At 54.6% G+C, this 19,740-nt stretch overlaps 1 protein-coding gene across 1 annotated transcript in view; it reads left to right on the forward strand.

Annotated features, from left to right (window-relative positions):
- The window catches only part of APCDD1L (APC down-regulated 1 like), a 55,966-nt gene extending 37,879 nt beyond the window's left edge, over nucleotides 1-18,087 (forward strand). Inside the window, exons 2-4 of the mRNA XM_053890103.1 lie at nucleotides 8,672-8,810; nucleotides 11,585-12,137; nucleotides 17,221-18,087. Of these exons, the coding sequence (XP_053746078.1) occupies nucleotides 8,672-8,810; nucleotides 11,585-12,137; nucleotides 17,221-17,967 (1,439 nt within the window). The 3' untranslated portion in view covers nucleotides 17,968-18,087. The remainder of the gene's footprint in view (nucleotides 1-8,671; nucleotides 8,811-11,584; nucleotides 12,138-17,220) is intronic.
- The last annotated feature ends 1,653 nt before the right edge of the window (nucleotides 18,088-19,740 follow it).

Below are 19,740 nucleotides of genomic sequence, written 5' to 3' on the forward strand. Positions count from 1 at the left end.
GGGTTATGTGGGCTAAAGCGGCAGGGGAGGGGGGGGGAGCTAAAGCTCCACTCACGGGGCCTCCCCTTTTCTCCCAGAAAAAAACGTTAGTGGTCTTCAGAAACCAGCTTGAAAGCATCCAGTACAAGCAAAGGTAAAACACACTCCACTCTTGAGCCAGAGCGAGGCCACCCATATGGCAGCCACCAGCCACATGTGGCCCCTGAGCCCCCGAAATGCAGCTAGTTCTAAACTGAGTTGTTTTATGAGTGTCAATACACAGCTGATTTCCAAGACTTCTATGGAAAAAAAGCATCTATCTCATTAATAGTTTTCATACTTATTACATGTTAAGACACAATATTCGGGGCTGAATAAAATATCATTAACATTAATTTAGCTGTTACTTTTTAGCCTTTTCAATGTGGCTACTAGACAATGTAAAATCACATGCATGGCTAACATTCGTGGCTCGTATTCTCTTTCTACTGAGTAGTGCCACGGAGCCAGGTAGAGCCTTTCCTGGGGGTATACAACCGCATCGGGGTCCTGGTTTGGCTGGGGTAGGTTCCAAGATTCAACAAAGGCTTTGGGGCACCTGGGTGGCTCAGTGGGTTAAGTGCCCAACTCTTGATCTTGGATCAGGTCCTGATCTCACAATCGTGGGTTCAAGCCCTGTGTCAGGCTGCATGGTGACAAGTGCAGAGCCTGCTTGGGATTCTCTCTCTCTTCCTCTCTCTCTGGCCCTCCCTCTCTCTCTCTTTCTCTCACCTACTCTCTCAAAACATAAACATTGAAACACACACACACACACACATAATAACAACAACATCAAAGGATTTAAAGCAAAGCACCTGGCCTCAGGTTTTGATGCTGGATCCAGCCTGTCCTCGAAGCTCTCAGCAGGATTTGATGCTCACACTTAAATGTCTCTCCACCTAATTCTCTTTCTTCTCTACTTGTTTGGATCACCCAAGACCCCCAGCCTACTGGGAACTCCCTTATCCACCACCCTTGCACCTTTAGCCACATTGTTAGGGATCCCAACAACCATAATCCTTCTCTTTCTCTGCTTCCAGTTCAAGCCTGATCATAACAGCCACACATGTAATGGAAATCACCAGCTGATTTTTAGGAGGGAAAACCCCAAAGTGTGGGAGAAGTGTCAACAGGGAGCTCATGTGCATCAGTGTTATGGTGCACAAGTCATTCATTCATTCAACTAAAGGAGCAATTATAGCTAGCATTTATTGAGCATTTACTATGGGCAGGCATTGTTCTAAGTCCTTTCAAGTCTTGACAACAAATATGAATTGAGTATCCATCAGGCATTGCCCTAGGTGTTGAAGAATCAGCAGTAAGCAAGAGAGATAAAGACCTGTTCTCATGTAGTGGACAAACCAGACAGTAAGAGATAGGAAGGAAGAAAGGAGAGAAGGGAAGGAAGGTGGAAAGACAAAAGAAAGAAACAAAGAAAGAAAGAAAGAGAAAGAGGAAAGGGAAAGAAGGAAAGAAAAATGAGAAGAAAGAAAGAGAGGGAGGAAGGGGAAGGAAAGAAGGAAGGAAGGAAGGAGAAAAAAGAAACAAAGAAAAAGAGAAGGAATGAAGGAGGGAAGGAAGGAAAGAAGAAAGAGAAAGAAAGAAAGAAAGGGAAAGAAGGAAAGAAAAATAAAGAAAAATGAGGAGAAGAAAGAGAGGGAGGAAGGGGAAGGAAGGAAGGAAGGAAGGAAGGAAGGAAGGAAGGAAAAAAAGGAATAAAGAAAAAGGGAAGGAGAGAAGGAAGGAAAGAAGAAAGAAAAGAAAGAAAAAGAAAGAAAGAAAGAAAGGAAGGAAGGGGAAGGAAGGAAGGAAGGAAGGAGAAAGGAAAAAGAAATAAAGAAAAAGAGAAGGAAGGAAGGAAGGAAAAAGAAAAGAAAAAGAAATAAAGAAAAAGAGGAGGAAGGAAGGAAGGAGGGAAGGAAGGAAAGAATAGAAAGAAAGAAAGAAAGAAAGAAAGAAGGAAAAGAAAAGAAAATTGAGGAAACTTGTGTGACACCCCAGCAACAGTGAGCACACCCAGAGTCCAGATCTTGGTTTCTAAACACCATCCATCAAAAAAAAAAAAAAAAAAAAAAAAAAAAAAAGAACCAGGACTCCTTGAAAAAATGGTTGATTCCAGGGCAAGGGCAAGGAAAGTACAAAATGAGCCTGGAAGATCTTCCGGTGCCAGAAAATGAGGAAGTGCTCACAAAAATGACCAGGGCATATAGAAAGTTACGCAAGAGCTAAGTTGAAGGATCTCCCAATGACCAAATCAGGGACAATTCAGCAACAACATGAATAATGATAGCAATGGATTGTAACCTACAAAATCAATATATCCGGGTTCATATTAATACAAACAACAATTGAATAAAGAGGTAAATGGGAGAACAGACAGTGCTTCCATACAGCACGATTCCAATCAATAAACTCAGAAGCTTTGGTGGAACTAGAGAATATCCATTTGGAAAACACTACAGTAATAATTGCTGTAGGCAAGAATCATCAGTGGTCATCAATGGATGCTGAAATTAGTGGAGGTTAAAGTGTAATGAAAAACAAGATATTTACATTATCTCTAAGTATATGCCCATACAATAATTATTAACTACAAAGAGAAAAGTAGTAATTTAACAGTGAAGAAACCTGGCGGTCAGCTCCTTAAGCAAATAATCAGAGTGAGCATCACCGGTATTGGGACAAATTGACGTGACACCAGGTGTCTCCTGGGGTGTTGCGCTGGCAGTCACACAACATCACCTCTATGGCATTCCGGCCAAAACTACATAGGCTGAATTTAATCATGAAGAAACTTCAGACAACCCTCAACTGAGAAACACGTTATGAAATACTGGCCAGCGCTCTTCAGAATCAGCAAGGTCGTGAAAGACAAAGACCAAAGAAGTGTCTCTGATGAAAGGACACGAGAGGCGTGAAAAATAAATGTGATGGGTGATCCTGAACCGGATCCTGGACCAAAAAGGAGACACTGATGGGACAGTCAGTGAAGTGTGCATAGGGTTTGTAGATTAGTTACTGACATTGTTATCAATATTAACGTCCTGGTTTTGATCAAGAACTATGTCTGTGCGTGATATTAACATTTGGGGAACTAGGGGAAGGGTATGCTAGCACTTTCTACTGCTTTTGCAACATTTTTGTGAGGCTGAAATTATTTCAAATTGAAAAGTCAACAAATAAAAGTAAATAAAAAACAGAAAGCAGGTAAATAGTTGCCAGGCGCAGCGAGTACCACACAAAACAAAGGGGGAATGGAAAAGAGGAGAAGAGGGTGTTTGATATCAGCCTGCCGGGGATTGCCATGTGCTCTCAGACCTCACTGCAGAGGGAGAACCCAGCACAAAGCACACGGAACAGTGCTCTGGCTAAGGAACAGCATGTACAACAGCCCCGAGGCAGGAAAGTTGCATCCCTCCTCTTTGCTAGGAACGCCCAAAAGAGAAATACGGTGGCATCTGTAGGATGACACTGGAAAGACAGGAGAGAAGCCCACGTGTAGATGGAGGTGAAAACTGAAGCGATGTGTCTACAAGCCAAGGGACGGCTGGAGCCACCTGAGGCCAGAAGATGCCCGAAGGATCCTCCCCTCCAGCCTCCGGACAGAGCATAGCCCTGCCCACACCTTGACTGCAGACTTGTGGTCTGAGGGTCTGACAGAATAAAGTTGTGTTGGGTAGGTCTCCCCGTTTGTGGTCCCTTGTCAGAGCAGCTCGAGGACACACAGCCACTGTCCTTTTGCATTTCTGAGGTGCAGTGATGAGTTAACCTCACGCCTGTCCCCCTTCGTTTTGTGCACCTCCCTCGGGCTGTCTGTGAGTCATTTATGCATTTACTTATTAAATGTTATTTACTTTGAGCATTTCTTAATATTGTAAAATCAAGCACAGACCAACCCCCTTGTAAAATTCGGTCTTGTCCTCGACAATGCGGACCGCACAGCATGGGTTTGCTACGGTAACTGTGGCTGCTTTTTTTTTTTTTAATTATTATTATTATTATTATTTTAACATTTATTTGTTTTTGAGACAGAGAGAGAGCATGAACAGGGGAGGGTCAGAGAAAGAGGGAGACACAGAATCTGAAACAGGCTCCGGGCGCTGAGCTGTCAGCACAGAGCCCGACGCGGGGCTCGAACTCATGGACCGTGAGATCACGACCTGAGCCGAAGTCGGACGCTTAACCGACTGAGCCACCCAGGCGCCCCGTGGCTGCTTTTTAACACCCTCTAAAATCTGCGCACAACCATGAGGGTAAGAAATGTTCACAGCCGCACCCAGAATCAGCTGACTCACCTCCCAGAACCTCAGAACAAGCCAATTAGGACAGGAAGAAAGACTGCTTTTCTGTTGCTTTTTGCCCCCAAAAGAAGGATCTCTGAAGACCTGATACTTGTCTGGCTACAAACCCCTTTTCATTCAGGCCCACTCTTATCGTGCTCTTTAAAGAAAACACGGACGGGGGAGCTGGGTGTGAAAGTTCTCTAAGCCTTCATTTTCATCCGCACAATGAGGATATAACCACGTCCTCTGAAGACCGGATGAGAAAAGGGCACAGATTGTTAACAGCATTTCTATGAAATACCCAAAATAGGCAAATCCGTGGAGACAGAAAGCAGATTAGTGGTTGCCAGGGTTTGAGAGGAGGGAATGAAGAGTCCTCACTGACGTGTACAGGGCCTCCTTTTGGGGTGATAAGAACATTCTGGAACTAGACAGCAGCAATGGTTGCACAGCATGGTGACTGACCTAAATGCCACTGGATTTTACTTGTACACTTTGAAACGGCTAAAATGATGAGCTTCAGGGGCGCCTGGGTGGCTCAGTCGGTTGAGCGTCCGACTTCGGCTCAGGTCATGATCTCACGGTCTGTGAGTTCGAGCCCCACGTCGGGCTCTGTGCTGACAGCTCGGGGCCTGGAGCCCGCTTCGGATTCCGTGTCTCCCTCTCTCTCTGCCCCTCCGCCACTCGCTCTCTCTCCTTCAAAGATAAATAAACGTTAAAAAAAAATTGAAATGGCTAAAATGGTGAGTTTTAGGGACGTTTGGGTGGCTCAGTCAGTTAAGTGTCTGCCTCTTGGTTTCGGCTCAGGTCACGATCTCACGGTGTGTGAGTTTGAACCCTGTGGTTCATGCCCCTGTGTGTGGTTGGGCATGGAGCCGACAGTGGGGAGACTGCTTGGGATTCTCTCTCTCCCTCTCTGTCTGCTCCTCTCCCCCACTCACTCTCTCTTAAAATAAATAAACTTAAAAAAAATAATAAAGTGATGAGTTTTATGTTAGGTGTATTTCGCCAAAATCTATTTATTTTTTTTTAATTGGGAAGGAAGCATCTGCCTGGGGTAAGTGACACCATCTCCGAACCTGTTTCCTCATCTGCAACACGGGGGCATCGGCAGAATCACGGGTCGTCGTGTGGATTATACCACTGGGTCTGTAGATGTCACCGGCGGGTACAGCACACTGACAGGCTGCTTCCCCTGGGACTGCTGGAAGGACTCACCACCATAATGTAGACAGAGCAGCTGGTCTGCAGACGTGTGTTCAGAAGAGGCTTAGCGAGCCTCCTGCCCCCCTTAAGGCCCCCGGCAGGCTCTGTACGGTGTTGGCCTCTGTAGGCTGTTCCTGGCATTCTGACTCACGACAGCACATCAGCTCGGAGCAGATCATATTTTAAACCCCGGTAGCTTGGTCTGAGCAATCGGGCGCTCTGGATGTAATTCTGCAGGTAATTTGAACGATGCTATCTAATTTCAAATGTCCCTGCTCTTACGAGTGCGAAGGCAGCATAATTTTTAATTAGTGGGTAAACAGTAAATAATGGATGGCGGTAAGTGGACACCACTGTTAATTAAAAACCCATGGTTGATAAAAATCAATTTGGCCCATGCATTGAACTCGGTCTATCAGGTCCCCGCGAAAAGTTGTGCAACCGACCCACGGCACCATCTGCGTTCAGCTGTTCCTTAAGCTAAGACTTTTTGGGGGGGGGGGGCAGACGAGGTCGGGGGAGAAAAAAAACAAAAAGCTACCTCAAAAGCTGCAACAGAAAGCCCTCCATATATTCATCGGTGACTGGTTGATTTCATGTTTGCGACCTTTAAATTGAAGCTTTGCAAACGGCCAAGAGGCGACGTTTTATGCGCCACTCTGGTGCGTTCGCCACGAAGGTCTCCGGTTTGTGTGTCGTGTTTTGCGTGTGTCTGCTCCGAACACAGTTGGGACTTCATGGCTTCCCTAGATCCTAATTTCTCCTAGGAAAACAGGACAGACTAAAACACGCTCAGCGGGAATGTGCCCTCTGAGGACTGGGGACAGAATTTAACATCAAGGGCCATCTCTTCTCGGTACCTTCAGAGAGTACAGGGCGGAAAGGCTTGTTTTCTTTTGAACAGAAAACATTTCCTCCAGAAACAGAGCTTGGTGGAGACAATGCCAACATAACCTTCAGGGCCCGTCCGCTGTTTTGCTCTGAGACATAAGCTCGATTTTCCGGCCAGGCAGGTAACACCGACCCCTTCGGTTCTTTTCTTCCCTCTGCTTCCACGCAGTCTCCAAATCAGCACTGTCAGACAGGGTTTGCTCACGCTGCTGATGTTTGCATTAACCGCAGGACTGAATCCAGGGGCCCCGGTGTCCCCCGATGAGGCCGCTCGTGGGAGCAGGAGGAGGTTGGAGGTGCTGACTCGGATGTGAACCCTGGCTCAGGATTCCTGATAGGGTCACGCTGGCAACGTGGCCCAATTCCAGTGCCCGCCCACCCACGCCCCGCGAGAAACGAGATGTGCCCCAGTTAATACGGAACTCCCCACGAGCCTCTTCTTCAAGACTCCCCTTGGTATGGCCTGAGAGCCCTCCAGCAGCCCCATGTGTCCATGGGGGGCCATGTCAGCCCCAGTTGGTAGGGTGGTTGTTTTCATTCCTCCTATTTAGTGGGTTAAAACCCATAAATCAGCTATAGGACACACTGGGAATATAGCAAGGACGCAGTGGGGCATCAGCATTTTCATCCACCCATCCATCCATCCATCCATCCATCCATCCATCCATCCAGCAAATTCATCCCACCGAGTCTTGAAAACAGCCCCTTTCTCCTTGCCTGTGATGCAAGACGGCCAATAGTGAAACCAGCCAGCCAGAGTCTGACCACATGGGTTTTGTCACATTTGGGCAGCACGTGCCCCTGTGCAAGCCAAGCCCAGCTCACCCAGCCTGTCTCTCTGCCCATAAGAGGAGGCTGATGCTGACGCCCGCCTCCGAGGGCCGTCACGAAAGTCAGGCAGCGAATAAAACCCTCGGGGGGTGACACTCGGTTCACAGAAACTGTGGCTGCCATGACTGTGGTCACCAGGGCGTCACCTCTGCTTTCTCAGCTGATCTCGGGGGATCCCAAGGGTCTCCAAATGAGACCCCGGGGCCTCCAGGAAGGGAGGACTCTGCTCTGCCTCATTTTCCTGAGACGCTGCGGAGGCGCAGAGAGTTTGGGGGTCACGCGCCCCATCGGATGGCTGCGAAGGGGCTGGTGTGGGACCCCCAGGCCTCCCCAGGCCTGCCCTGGGGGGGGTGCCAGGAAGGTGTGGTGTGCAGAGGAGAAGGGGGCGGGATGTACCTTTCGTCTGCTTTTCCACTCCACCATCGAGCCTTCCTGGGGCCCCTGGGCCGTCAGGGCCCGGGTCCCCCGCTGGCCCCCCATCGCGTGGGCCCCAGGCTGGGTGGGAGGAAGTGCCGTTGGAAAGCCCTGCCGCGGGAGCCGGCCAGCGGGTCGAGGCCGGCCGCCCCTGGACACGGCCCGTTGCCGTAATAGTTGGACGCTGCTCACCGCCCAGCTTCCCACACATCCCGCCATCTGCGTTGTGTCAAGCCCGGCCCTCTGAGTGGAGATGACGGTTTCCGGAGAAACCGCTGCCCTTCAGCAGCCGAAGGCCCCGGGGCGCTCGCCTCAGGACAGCAAGCAGGAGGGATTTTGAACAGCCCCGTGGCCAAGCCTGGCTTGTCTCCATAAGATGAGCACATGTGGGGGTCCCTCGGGAGGATCTGAGGCCCCCGCGGCTCACGGCCGTCCTGCCTGGGCCTCCGATTCTTCCCCGGCCCCGCCGTCAGCCGGACGCATCAGCCCGGGCACGCGCCACAGGCCTGCACACGCCCGCTATGTGCCAGGTGCCGGCGGGGGGGCCCGTGACGCCCAGACGGACGACACACGGGCCCCACCAACCAAGGAGGGCCCGTTGTGCGAGTGGCCTCGACAGGCAGGTGGCCGTTCTGGCCTGCTCCGTGGGGCAGAGGTCAAGGAGAACCTGGGCTCTTCGGTGGACCGGGCGGCGCCCGTCTTTGGAAGATCTGGGCTCCTGGGAGTCTGGTGTGTCGCAGCAACTCTCAGAGACTTTCCAGCGCTGGGACCTGGGGTAATCCCCCTCCAGGAGGCTAGTACTCTGTGGCGGTCACGTCTGAGATGCAGGAGACGATGGGTCCAGAGGCCGATTCTAGGCACCCTGATTTGGGTGCGGCTGAGGGGGAGCTGGGCACCCTGGGGAGAGGCCAAAGCCAGACTGTGCCTGGCTCTCTGCTGTGGCCCAGGATGGGTCGGGGAGGCGGGCAGGGCGGGCAGAGTCTCTGCAGGGAGTCGGGACCACTAACCCATGTCCGTCTGCTTTGCAGCCCACACGGCAGAGGCGACTGGGACGGGAGGGGACAGCCACCTACACTGGGAGCCTCGCTGCCAACGGCCCCTGCCCAACAGAGCACCCGTCACGGCACTGCTGCCCCCACGCCTCGATGGGCCCTGGGTCTCCACTGGGTAAGACCCTGAGATTTTTCCCTGATCGCAGGCCCCCGGCAGGGAGACCTCACCCTCCCTGAGCCTCAGCACCCACGCGGCACGGCTCGTCCAGTGGTCCGAGAGGCTCACCAGCTGTCAAACGCGTGGCTTTGCCCGCCCCCTCCACAGAGCAAACCTGGTAGGCAGGGCCGTGCTGGGCATCCCGTCCCAGCGTGAATGAAACCCACGTGAGCGCCTGGTAGGCAGTCCTCACTGAGTGCCACCTACGCGCGAGGTCTGGGGGAGCCACGGCGGGAACAAGCCTGAACGCGGCTAACACAGAAATCAGGGACGTAAACTTGAGACGGCACTAAGCTCCGTAACGAAGGAGACGAGACCAAGGATGTGATAGCCAGGGATCTGGGAGGGCTCTCTTGAGAGTGGTCAGGGAAGGCTTCTCAGAGGTGGTAAGATTCAGCTGAGAGTCCTGAGGCAGGAAGCAGCAGGCGAGAGAGGGCCCAGGCGTCCCGCGGGTCTGTTGAATTCTCTACCTTGACCGTCTCGCCTGGCGTTTCAGAGGCCCTGTCTGCTGCTCTGGGGCAACCGGCTTTGTGCTCCGCCCTCATCAGTGGGGCGTGAACCCTGCAGTCCTCCCTCCTGGGTGAGGGAGAAGGCAGTGGCTTCCTCCCCACCTAATACATCCCTGCCTCCCCCGCCATCCCTTTTTGGGCCAGTCCTGCTCCGGGGTCAGGGACTGGACACTCCACGTCCCCCATGCACCTCGTGGGGTCAGGGAGAAACCCGACGGCCAAACATCTGTTAGCACTCTGGGCGGAGGGAGGGGACATGAGCTCCGTAAAGCCACTTTGGATGCACTCCCAGGCTCTGCCCCGGCCCCGACTCCAAGACCCAGGTGAGGTCCAGGCGCCACCGGCCCGGGTCACTCTGAGATAGAACTGGGGTGTGGGGAACATCAGAACTGGTTGCAGGCTGCTTCTGCCCTGAGACAACGGCATTCCCGGACAGTTCTTCTAGAAAGTTCTAGAACTTTCTTCCAGAAAGTTCTAGAACTTTCTTCCTAGAAAGTTCCTCTTCGTGCCCTCTAGACAGGCTTTGCTGCTTCCTGGGGGCAGTGCAGGGAACAATCCAGAGTCCGGGAACCACTGAGGTATCCGCTGTGGCCTGCTGCACCCCATTAGGCAAATCTCCCACCTCCGGCCCCGTCTGGGATGCAGGTGAGGACAGGGCTGTGGCCCACCCTCAGGTGGATGAGTCACCCCTCTCTGTTTTTAACTACCTCCTGTACTGGCATCTCCTTACCATTTTTCTTTAAACCAGCTTGCTTTTGTTTACCTAAATATATTCATTTCTTTTTACAGCTTTATTGAGGTATAATTGGTATACAGTAAACTGCACACATTTACCACGCACTATAATTATTTTTAACGGAAGCGTAATCTCACTGTGGATAGGGAGAGCACAGCCACCTGCCATAAATAGGAGGCAACTGTAAAAAGAAAGTCAATGAAAACAAGACAACATAATTAAATTCTCACTGGATTCGTCGCCTGCCTCAGAGTCTGTTCTCTCTGGGAGAAAAGGGAGGTTGGCGTTAAAGACACGTTAGCTCCAACAGGGACTTTCTCCTTCACGTAATCAGAAAGACTGAAAGAAAGGAAAAGGGAACTGTTTGCGTGCTGGGTAAGAACATGTTTCCTTTGCGCCATCAGCCTTGGTCTGAAAACTCTTGCAAAAATAAGAGTATAGATGGTGTGAGCCATGCGAAGGGGGTACCTGCCTGCTCTTTCGTTCCCCCCGGAACTCATCCAACGTCCGCCCCATCTGAACCCTCCGCAGCAAAGTCTGAACCGCGAATCCAGGGTGCGGCGGTGGGTCTAGGAGCCATTTGGGTGCCCTCTGTGCTCAAGGCCACCCCGTGCTAGTTTTCACCACCAGCAGAAGAGCCCTGGGGGACGGCCACCCCCTGTTCTTGGTGAACAAAGTTTTACCGGCACACGATCATGCCTCCTCCCCGACCCCGTTTCCTTATGGTCTCTGGCTGCTTTTGCTCTAGAGACCGCCTGGCCACCCCCCCCCCACACACACACACACACAAAAAAAACCCCACAAATATTTATTATCTGACCCTTCCCAGAAAAAGTTTGGTGACCCCTGGTTTAGACCGACAAACGTGCCACAGACACGGATTACACTCGGTCAGGGGACTCAACCTAGCGAAGGGGAGACCGAATGTAAGTGCCCATCGGTCACGATTCACTGAGTGAGGCCCCAGGGAGGGGCCGTGGGGTGCCAGGCTCCGGGCCAGGTGCCGGGGACCCAGTGGGGGAAGGACGGACAGGCCACGGCCTCCTGCAGCTCACAGCACAGGGCTCCCCAAATGCTGCAAGGGAACCTCTGTTTCCCAAGCACCCCCCAGGCACTGTCACCGTGCTTCAGGCTTCCCGGAGGCCCTGACGGTGAGTCTGATGCCTCCACGTCACAGAGGAAGCAGCGGGGCATTCCCCGCAGCCACTGAGGGACGGAAACGAGATTGGAGCCCGGGTCCTCTGGCTGCAAGGCCGGCACACTTCTTGGGCCAGTGGGGATCCACAGGACCCACCGGGACCCGTGCCGCAAGGGAGGGTGTCCGCTGAAGGAGGCCGCAGGGCACGACGTGGCGGGGCCGCTGGGCTGCAGGGTGGGGCTGAGACCACGCAGGGAAACTGAGGCTGCAGGAGCCCAGCCCAGAGGGAGGCGCTCGGCTCAACGCGCTGGTTCTCACGGCTCTGTCCGACCCCGTCTCTGTCCGACAGCTGCGAGGTGCGCCCGGGGCCCGAGTTCCTCACCCGCTCCTACACCTTCTACCCCAACCGTCTCTTCCGAGGCTACCAGTTCTACTACAGGGACCCCTTCTGCCGGGAGCCCGCCCACTCCTTGCTCATCAAGGGCAAGGTCCGCCTGCGCCGGGCCTCCTGGGTCACCCGGGGTGCCACCGAGGCCGACTACCACCTACACAAGGTGGGCATCGTCTTCCACAGCCGCCGTGCGCTGCTCGACGTCACCAGGAGCCTCAACCAGACCTGGGCGGGCCAGGACTGTGCCCAGCGGCTGCCCCCGGCCCGGGCCTGGCTGCCCGGGGCGCTGTACGAGCTGCTGAGCGCCCGGGCCAAGCGGGACTGCACGGAGGCGCTGGGCTTCACCATGCACGAGCTCAGCCTGGTCCGCACGCAGCGCCGCGTGCAGCTGCAGCCCCGGGCCGGGCCCCGGCTGGTGGACGAGCTATACCTGGGGGACGTCCACACCGACCCAGTGGAAAGGAGGCACTACCGGCCCACGGGCTACCAGCGCCCGCTTCAGAGCGCCCTGGTGAGTCCGGGGCCCTGGAAGGGCGGGCACTGAGCCCCAACCCAGCAGGGCCTCTATGGTCCGGTCCCTGCCTAGGACCCTCTCCGCACCCCCACTCTGGCCTGCGTGCCTCAGGACATCTGCACATGCTGCTCCCTCTGCCTGAGACACCTTTACTCGGGTCTTTACGGGGCTGGCTTCTTCCAAAAGATCCGCTTTTCAGCCTGTCTGTGTCGGACCCTCCTGACATCCTTCTTGCGGGCCCCAGAGGGTCCCCTTCTGCCCTGCTGGCCATGTGGGCTTGGGCAGGCCTCTCTCAGTTCTCAGATCAGATGTGCCCTCCAATCCCCACTCTGCACACTTTCCAGCGCTCAGCTTGCCCTGGGCTACATGGTTTACTTGTTACCCGCCTCCTTCTCCTCTAGAAGTAGACGTTCCGCAAGGGTGGGGTCCCACTCTCCAGTGTCGCCACACGTGGCCCAGGGTCTGGCGAACCGTCGGGGCCACTAAATGCTAGTGAAGGAACCAGGGAGAGGTCAGCCCTTCTCCAGGGCTCTGCTGGACAGCCACACAGCCTGTGGAGGGCAGCGCTCTAAAGCTCGGCGTGGACCTCCCTGTTGGCCTAGAGCCAGAGATGTTCATACCCAAGTCAGGGGCAGCAGCCGTTCTGAGGCTGACTGTTCTCACGACGCCGACTTGAGACGGCATCGTCTGGGCACCTTCTGAGAATGCAGAACCTCAGGTCTGAATGCAGAACGTCAGGTTCTGTGGGTCCGGGGTGGGGCCTGGGGTTCTGCTCCCAGATGGCCCGTGGACACCCCCCCACCCCCCCACTCTGGGCAGGAGATGGCAGTACCAAGGGACCTGCCCTGTGAGACCCGCCTCCCCCGCCCCAACTCCAGCGTGAATTTCACTCGAGGTGCTTAACGTACATTTTTAAATGAAGCGGCCACAAACAAACCGCCCCCATTTGGGGCAGATCCCGGTCGCCCTTTCTTGCCTGCTGAGCACACGGGCAGAAAGAATCTGAGTTTCATTTGCAGAATGGACTCTCGGCAGGGAACGCAGAGCCTGGCCAGCAAGGCGCAGGGAGGCTCGTGACTTCTCCAGTGGGGCTGGTGAGGCCTAAGGACCCCTCCTCAGAAAAGTGTTTGTAGAAGCATAAAATAAAATACAAAAGAATTTAAACAGAAACCGATTCTACTAAAATAGTTGCCCAAGCCTTAAAGCACTAATTTGTAACACGGGAATACTACGAACGCGAATTCTTTATTCTCCCTAATTGGGTGTAAACGATGTTCCCAGGATCTGCAACACGGTTACCAGGAGGCCGGCAACAAAGTCAGAGGTCCCGGGGTACAGGGGTTTGCTGCCTACACTCACAATTACAGAAAAGTTCACTTTTATTAGGGTTTATTGAAAGCGAAGTCAAGGTAGGATGCCATGGTGAGAATGTCAGTACAAGGTCCCCAAGGAATATCTTTCAAAAGTGAGAACAGGGCCGCCTGGGTGGCTCAGTCAATTAAGCGACCGACTCTTGATTTTGGCTCAGGCCATGATCTCACCCTTCATGAGATCGAGCCCCGTGTCAGGTTCTGCGCTGACAGCTCGGAACCTGCTTGAGATTCTCTCTGTCTCCCCCTCTCCCTCTGCCTCTCCCCACTCCTACATACCCACTCTCTGTCTCTCAAAATAAATAAATAAGCATTTAAAAAAAAAAAACCCAAACTGGGAACAAATAGATTGGATGGATGAGTTCAGGAGGTCCGCCACCAAGTGCTCTCTGAGCTCTTAGGCAATGCTCGCATCATTCAGCATGTATTGAGTGCCTACTGTGTACTCAACACTCACGGAACGAAAGCAGACGGGCAATGTCTCATCTCTGGGAGCAGCTGCTTGCCAAAGTACCCCAAAGGAGGGCACTAGGGATGAGCCCAGCTGCCCTCCTCTCCTCTCCCACCACCTCCTCCCAAGCCAGGATCCGGACAGCAGAGAAGCGTGAGAAGTTCTCATAATCAGAAAATCAGCCCGAGTTCTTTTCATGATCTCAAAATTATTCCCTTTTTGGCAGCCAATGTTCTAGGCTGGTCTGACGTTAATCCTACTTGGAGAGGAGAAGGCTCTGGCAGTGGGGTGATTACTGGTGCCCACTACCTCATTAGGAGGGCAAACGGCTCTGAATACAGAGAGGACGGACCCCCGGGGCACAGAAGATGACAATTTTCAGGTCTCCCCAGGCAGGACTCTGGGGCCGCAGACTCCTGCCGTCCTGCTGCCTGACCAGCCAGCGTGGCCAATACAACCTGAACGGTGACTGAGAAACAGATCAGGAATGTGGGCACAGGCAAGCAGTGCCAGATGCACAGACATTAAATTAGATATCCGCTCACCAACTGCCCCCTCCCTGGGAAAAAAAAAAAAAAAAAGATCATTTCAGAGAAGAAAATGCTGCAGATAAACCCCCAAGGAACGAATTAGTCGTTACCTTATGCTCTCTGGGGCCCAAGCTTTGCCCAGGACCCAAACCAGATGGTAAACATAACATTTTTAGAAGTTAATTTAAAACCAATTTGATCCCCAAATTCATTGCCTGGATGTAGAATCCTAATCAATCAGCCAACACTCGACCAAAATCATCTAAGCCTGCTGTCACCTCTGGGGGTTAATTAGAAACTGTTATGTGCTGTTTGAGAGATAACTTTATGTAACAGGTTTGAACCAGTAAGAGTTTGGCTTCCGCACAAGCGTGAATTCTGCTGGCTGGGGCCTTGTGTATTAACACGTGCCACTCCAGACCTCTGCAGGATGACGCCACAAAGGTTTTTCATTTTTCTTCCCCTTCAAGCGCAGCAGAGGAGGAAATGCCTGTTCTCTCTCCTCTCTCCTCTCCCACCTGAAAGGCTCACTACCTCTCGATTTGTTATGCAGAACACCAGTTGCCCCAAATTACCAAACAGCATCCCCAGTGTCCTGTCTGCAAGAGATTTGAAGGGAGCGGGGGAAGAGGGGGGGAGAACAGCCCTGGTGTTATTTTGATGTAATGCATCCTGCCCTGTCAATCCCCATCAGTGTGACAACAGTCCAAATGTGGGTTAAAACGCCTAAATTCGACCCTTATCAGCCAGCGTTCCAATTAACCGGCCCGGCAGCTAAATACCCAGCTTGCTCATTTCTGTCCGTCACATTTCTGCAGCCATTCGCTGGCATTTCAAAGTGCCTTCCCGTCCTCTGCCCTCACGTCAACATCCCCCAAGCCAAAAATAATGCATGTTTCCATATTATGGAAATCGAGGCAAGTTGAGGTCCATCACAGACACAAATAATAAAAGCTGCTAGGGGCGCCTGGGTGGCTCAGTCGGTTAAGCGTCCGACTTCAGCCAGGTCACGATCTCGCGGTCCGTGAGTTCGAGCCCCGCGTCAGGCTCTGGGCTGATGGCTCGGAGCCTGGAGCCTGCTTCCGATTCTGTGTCTCCCTCTCTCTCTGCCCCTCCCCCGTTCATGCTCTGTCTCTCTCTGTCTCAAAAATAAAATAAACGTTAAAAAAAAAAATTTAGAAAAAATAAAATAAAAGCTGCTCATGTGGCAGATCTGAAAACGAAAAAAGCAAAAAATTAAAAACAAACACAAAAACCCCTGTTCTTAATCATCCAATATTTTCTTTCTAAACGAGAACTCCCGAATGCCGCTTGTGTGGCATAAAACTCACCCAGCAGCAATCTGTGCAAATTGTGTGTGTGTGTGTTTGCAAGAGAAAAAAGAAAAAAAATGGAGCTGACTTCCCAGCTGGGCTCTCAAAGTGCCCCCTCTTTTCCCTGGCCTGTCCTGCCCGTGCCCCTGGCCTGAGGTTCCCTCCTGGGATGTCTGCCAGTCCCCAGTGTCAAGCCTTGCTTTGACAAGCGGTCGCTCCCAGGACATTTACCTTTGAGAATGATGCTCTGGATCAAATTCTGGGCAACAGCTCCCTTCCAAAACAAAACAAAACAAAATGAAAACAAATGCACAAAAAACCCCACACCAAGATGTCTATATCTGGTTCCTTTTTGGCCTCAACTGAGCCTCTTTCCTCCAAAATGCAGCCCGAGTCCTTCCCCACACGTGGATTTGGCATCCGTTTCCTGTTGACGGGTTTTACTGCAAGCCCAGCTCGGGGACTCTGTAAAGCAGGGACCGTCTCAGTTCCACGGTCTCCTCGGTGAGACTCTGAGCAACGGGCAGGAGTATTTTCGTGGCCCTGCCTCCCTGTCGCCACATGTGCTTTCTAAGGGAGGGAGAGAACGATGCCCACCTTCCCGGGGGACGTTTTTGAAGCAAAAAGAGCGCCTCTTCTCCACCCCGAGGTGGAGAGGGTGCGGCTCCGAGGAGGGTGAAGTTTTCAGTCTGGAAGGGACGGGGAAGAGGCTCCAGACGGCACGGTCCAGCCCGTCTCCGCCACGTCCGGGCTGGGCCGTGGGCTCCCGGAGCTCCAGCAGCTTCGGCCAGAACACGTGGCGGTTGCCCGAGCTGGGCCCTGCACAACGCCTGGCACTTAGGAAGCTCCTAAAAGTGACGGGGGGCGGGAGGGGGTTAACAGTGAGCCAGGAGAAAGGCCACAAACTCCAATGGCCGAATCTCAGGACCAAGCAGGCGGGGTGTGGGACAGGAAACCTCCAAATCCCAGGGCGTAAGGCACCTCCACTCTTTCTGGCTCATTCACCCACGCGTTATGTGGCTGCTGTGAGCCCGGCCCTGTGCAGGGAGCTGGGAACAGAGTAGCCGCGGGCCTCCGGGCTCTCGGGACCTACCCTCCAGCGAAGGGAGGGGGAGGGGTGGAGAGAAGAGGTGTGCCATCTGGAAAAGTGTCGCTAAGGCCTCCCGGAGCCGAGAGACTCGGGGGGACAAGGAGCAGCCAGCCAGGCCAACACCGGGGGGGGGGGGGGGGGGGGGGAGGGGCAGCAGGTGCGGAGGCCCAGGAGGGGGCGGAGCTTACGGAGGTCCGAGGAGGGCAAAGTGGCCGTTGGCACGGGAGGCAGGGAGTGACGGGCGGGGCCCGCGATGCCCCGGTGCAGGGTGCGCCCCGACGCCCCGTCCACGTCGGACACTCACCGTTCTCCTTGCCTTCTGCCAGCACCACGCTCGCCCCTGCCCCGCGTGCAGCCTCATCGCCGGCTCCAACGAGCACCACCCGCCCGTGCTGCCCCCCCAGGTGGCCCTGCCCCTGCGCCTGGGCGGCCGCTGGGTCAGCCCCGGGTGCGAGGTGCGCCCCGCCGTGCTGTTCCTCACCAGGCTCTTCACCTTCCACGGGCACAACCGCTCCTGGGAAGGGTATTACCACCATTTCTCGGACCCCGCCTGCCGTCAGCCCACCTTCACCGTCTACGCAGCCGGCCGTTACACCAGGGGCACGCCGTCCAACAAGGTCCTCGGGGGCACCGAGCTGGTGTTTCAGGTCACGCGGGCCCGGGTGACACCCATGGACCAGGTCACCACGGCCATGCTCAACTTCTCGGAGCCGAGCAGCTGCGGGGGCCCGGGGGCCTGGTCCTTGGGGACCGAGCGGGACGTCACAGCCACCAACGGGTGCCTGCCGCTGGGCATCAGGCTCCCCCACGTGGAGTACGAGCTTTTCAAGATGGAGCTAGACCCCCTCGGGCAAAGCCTGCTCTTCATTGGACAAAGGCCCACGGACGGGTCGAGTCCCGACTCCCCGGAGAAGCGCCCCACGTCCTACCAGGCGCCCCTGGTGCTCTGCGACGGGGTGTCCGGGCCCCTGCTGCGGAAGCCCGACCTCAGGGGCGCGGGACCATGTCCCCGAGCGGCCCCTCTCCCCGCCCTGCCCCTTGCTCTAGGGCTGGCCCTCCTCGAGTGGCTATGAAATTAACGTGTGACCTACAGGCCGCTCCTCTGGCCCCTCGCCGCCCCGGCGGACTCCCTCGGGGCGCAGACCCCTCCATCCATCGGTGAGGAGGTGCCCGTCCCCCGCTCGGCTGTGTCTCCGCCGCCGTGGAGAGCGACGCGGCCCCGCTGCCCCCCGGGGCGGGGCGGGGCGGGGGGGTGGGTGAGCACCCGAATCCAGGCGCACCTGCAAAGCCGAGGACACCACGGCGGGCAATTCGACGCGAGCGCTGACCACGAACCTGGGCGCGGCCGCGGCAAGCGCCCCGCGTTTCTGAGCGCTCGCTCCGGGGTTTCCCGGGCGGGTGGAGGACAGCACCCCTTGTCCCGTCCTCGGCCTTTTGGGGGACCGGGAGCGACATTCCGCACGGGGCCGGGGCTGCTCGGCCGGGCCCGCGGCTTGTGGGCTGAAGACGATTAATCCGAATTTAGCGAGACAAACTCAAACCGCAGCCGTGAATTCAAGATGCTGCTTCGGGCTTTCGGGTACGTCGCAGCTTTCTGGAGGAGGGCCGGTCTCCTTGGGGGCGCCTCGGCTCTGACTGCTGGCGCTTGCCTGCACTTGCCCCTGCGTCTGCCAGCCGGGGCCTCGAGCCGGCCGCACTGCGCAGCCCTCCGGGGCCAGCGCTCCCCGGGGCCCAGAGGAGCGCCTCCCGCGCCCGCACCAGGCTGGCTGCTGGGGGCAGGTCTTTGGAGGAACCCGGTTTCCAGCCTTTGAGAGTAATTAATACTAATGATCGCGGTAACACCGGCCTGCTCTGTAATTAGCCCCGCACAGGCGTCCTCTGTTCTCAAGGCTCCCTGTGCTTAACTGACAAGGAGGGAGAGGAACCTCCGAGTGTGTTTTGGGGACCATCCCAGGGAGAGGTCAGGGTCACCGGGCTACGTGGCAACTTCTGGAGAAGGAGGCAGCCTGCTCGCCGCGTGATGTCCTCCTCTGCCTGGGGGGGGGGCTGTCATCAAGGTGGGGGGAGGACACAAGGCCCCTGCCTGTGTTCCCAGGGCCTCGTCTGTCTACTGCGAAATTAACTAGCATCCTGGTGGGCTCAAGGGTTTCCGGACTCTGTGCCTGTGATACGCCCCCTCCTTCCTCCCCCCGATTCCTATCTCTGGCTCTTATCACAGATCTTGAACAACAATTGTCTGTGAGGCTAATGATGCTTTCAGAGCAAGCCCCTGTCTTCCGTGAGATTGTGTGGGGTTCCATTAGCCCGCTGAAATTGCTCTGACTTATCTACCCATTCTTCTTCAACAACAACAACAGCAACAACAAAAATACAAAAGAAAAGAACCCCACCAAGTTAATATTCTCTGTAGGTCTCGCAAAGCTAGGAGAGTTCCTGGTGTATTTACCGAAGTACAAAAAGTAATTAAGATTATTTACGGTCTCAGACTGCCTCGGGGTGGGGGGGTGCGGTTCCCCGTGGGGAGGGGGGTGGGTGGCGATAATGTGTCCATGGCTGAGCAAGTCTTGTATCCGAGGCTTGAGGCAACCATGACACCATTTATCATCAAATTTGAATCTTTTAATAAAATTAAACAGCCTGAAAAATGTTCCTGCTGGTTATTAAAGTCAACCAAGGGGATTATGGTTCTAAAGAAAGGAAGCGAAGTGAGTGTCTCCCAGAGAATGTGTGAAAGAGAATAAAAGCAGTGGAGGTGAACTCTGGCTCTCTGTCATGCTACTTTGGTTCAGGCTACCGCCCTGCCCTGTTAAAAACTCTCCAGGAGCTTCCAGCGCGCTCAGAATAAA

The sequence above is a fragment of the Panthera pardus genome, unplaced genomic scaffold, assembly GCF_024362965.1.
Source record: "Panthera pardus isolate Hobbes unplaced genomic scaffold, ASM2436296v1 HiC_scaffold_25, whole genome shotgun sequence".
NCBI classification, from domain to species: Eukaryota; Metazoa; Chordata; class Mammalia; order Carnivora; family Felidae; genus Panthera; species Panthera pardus.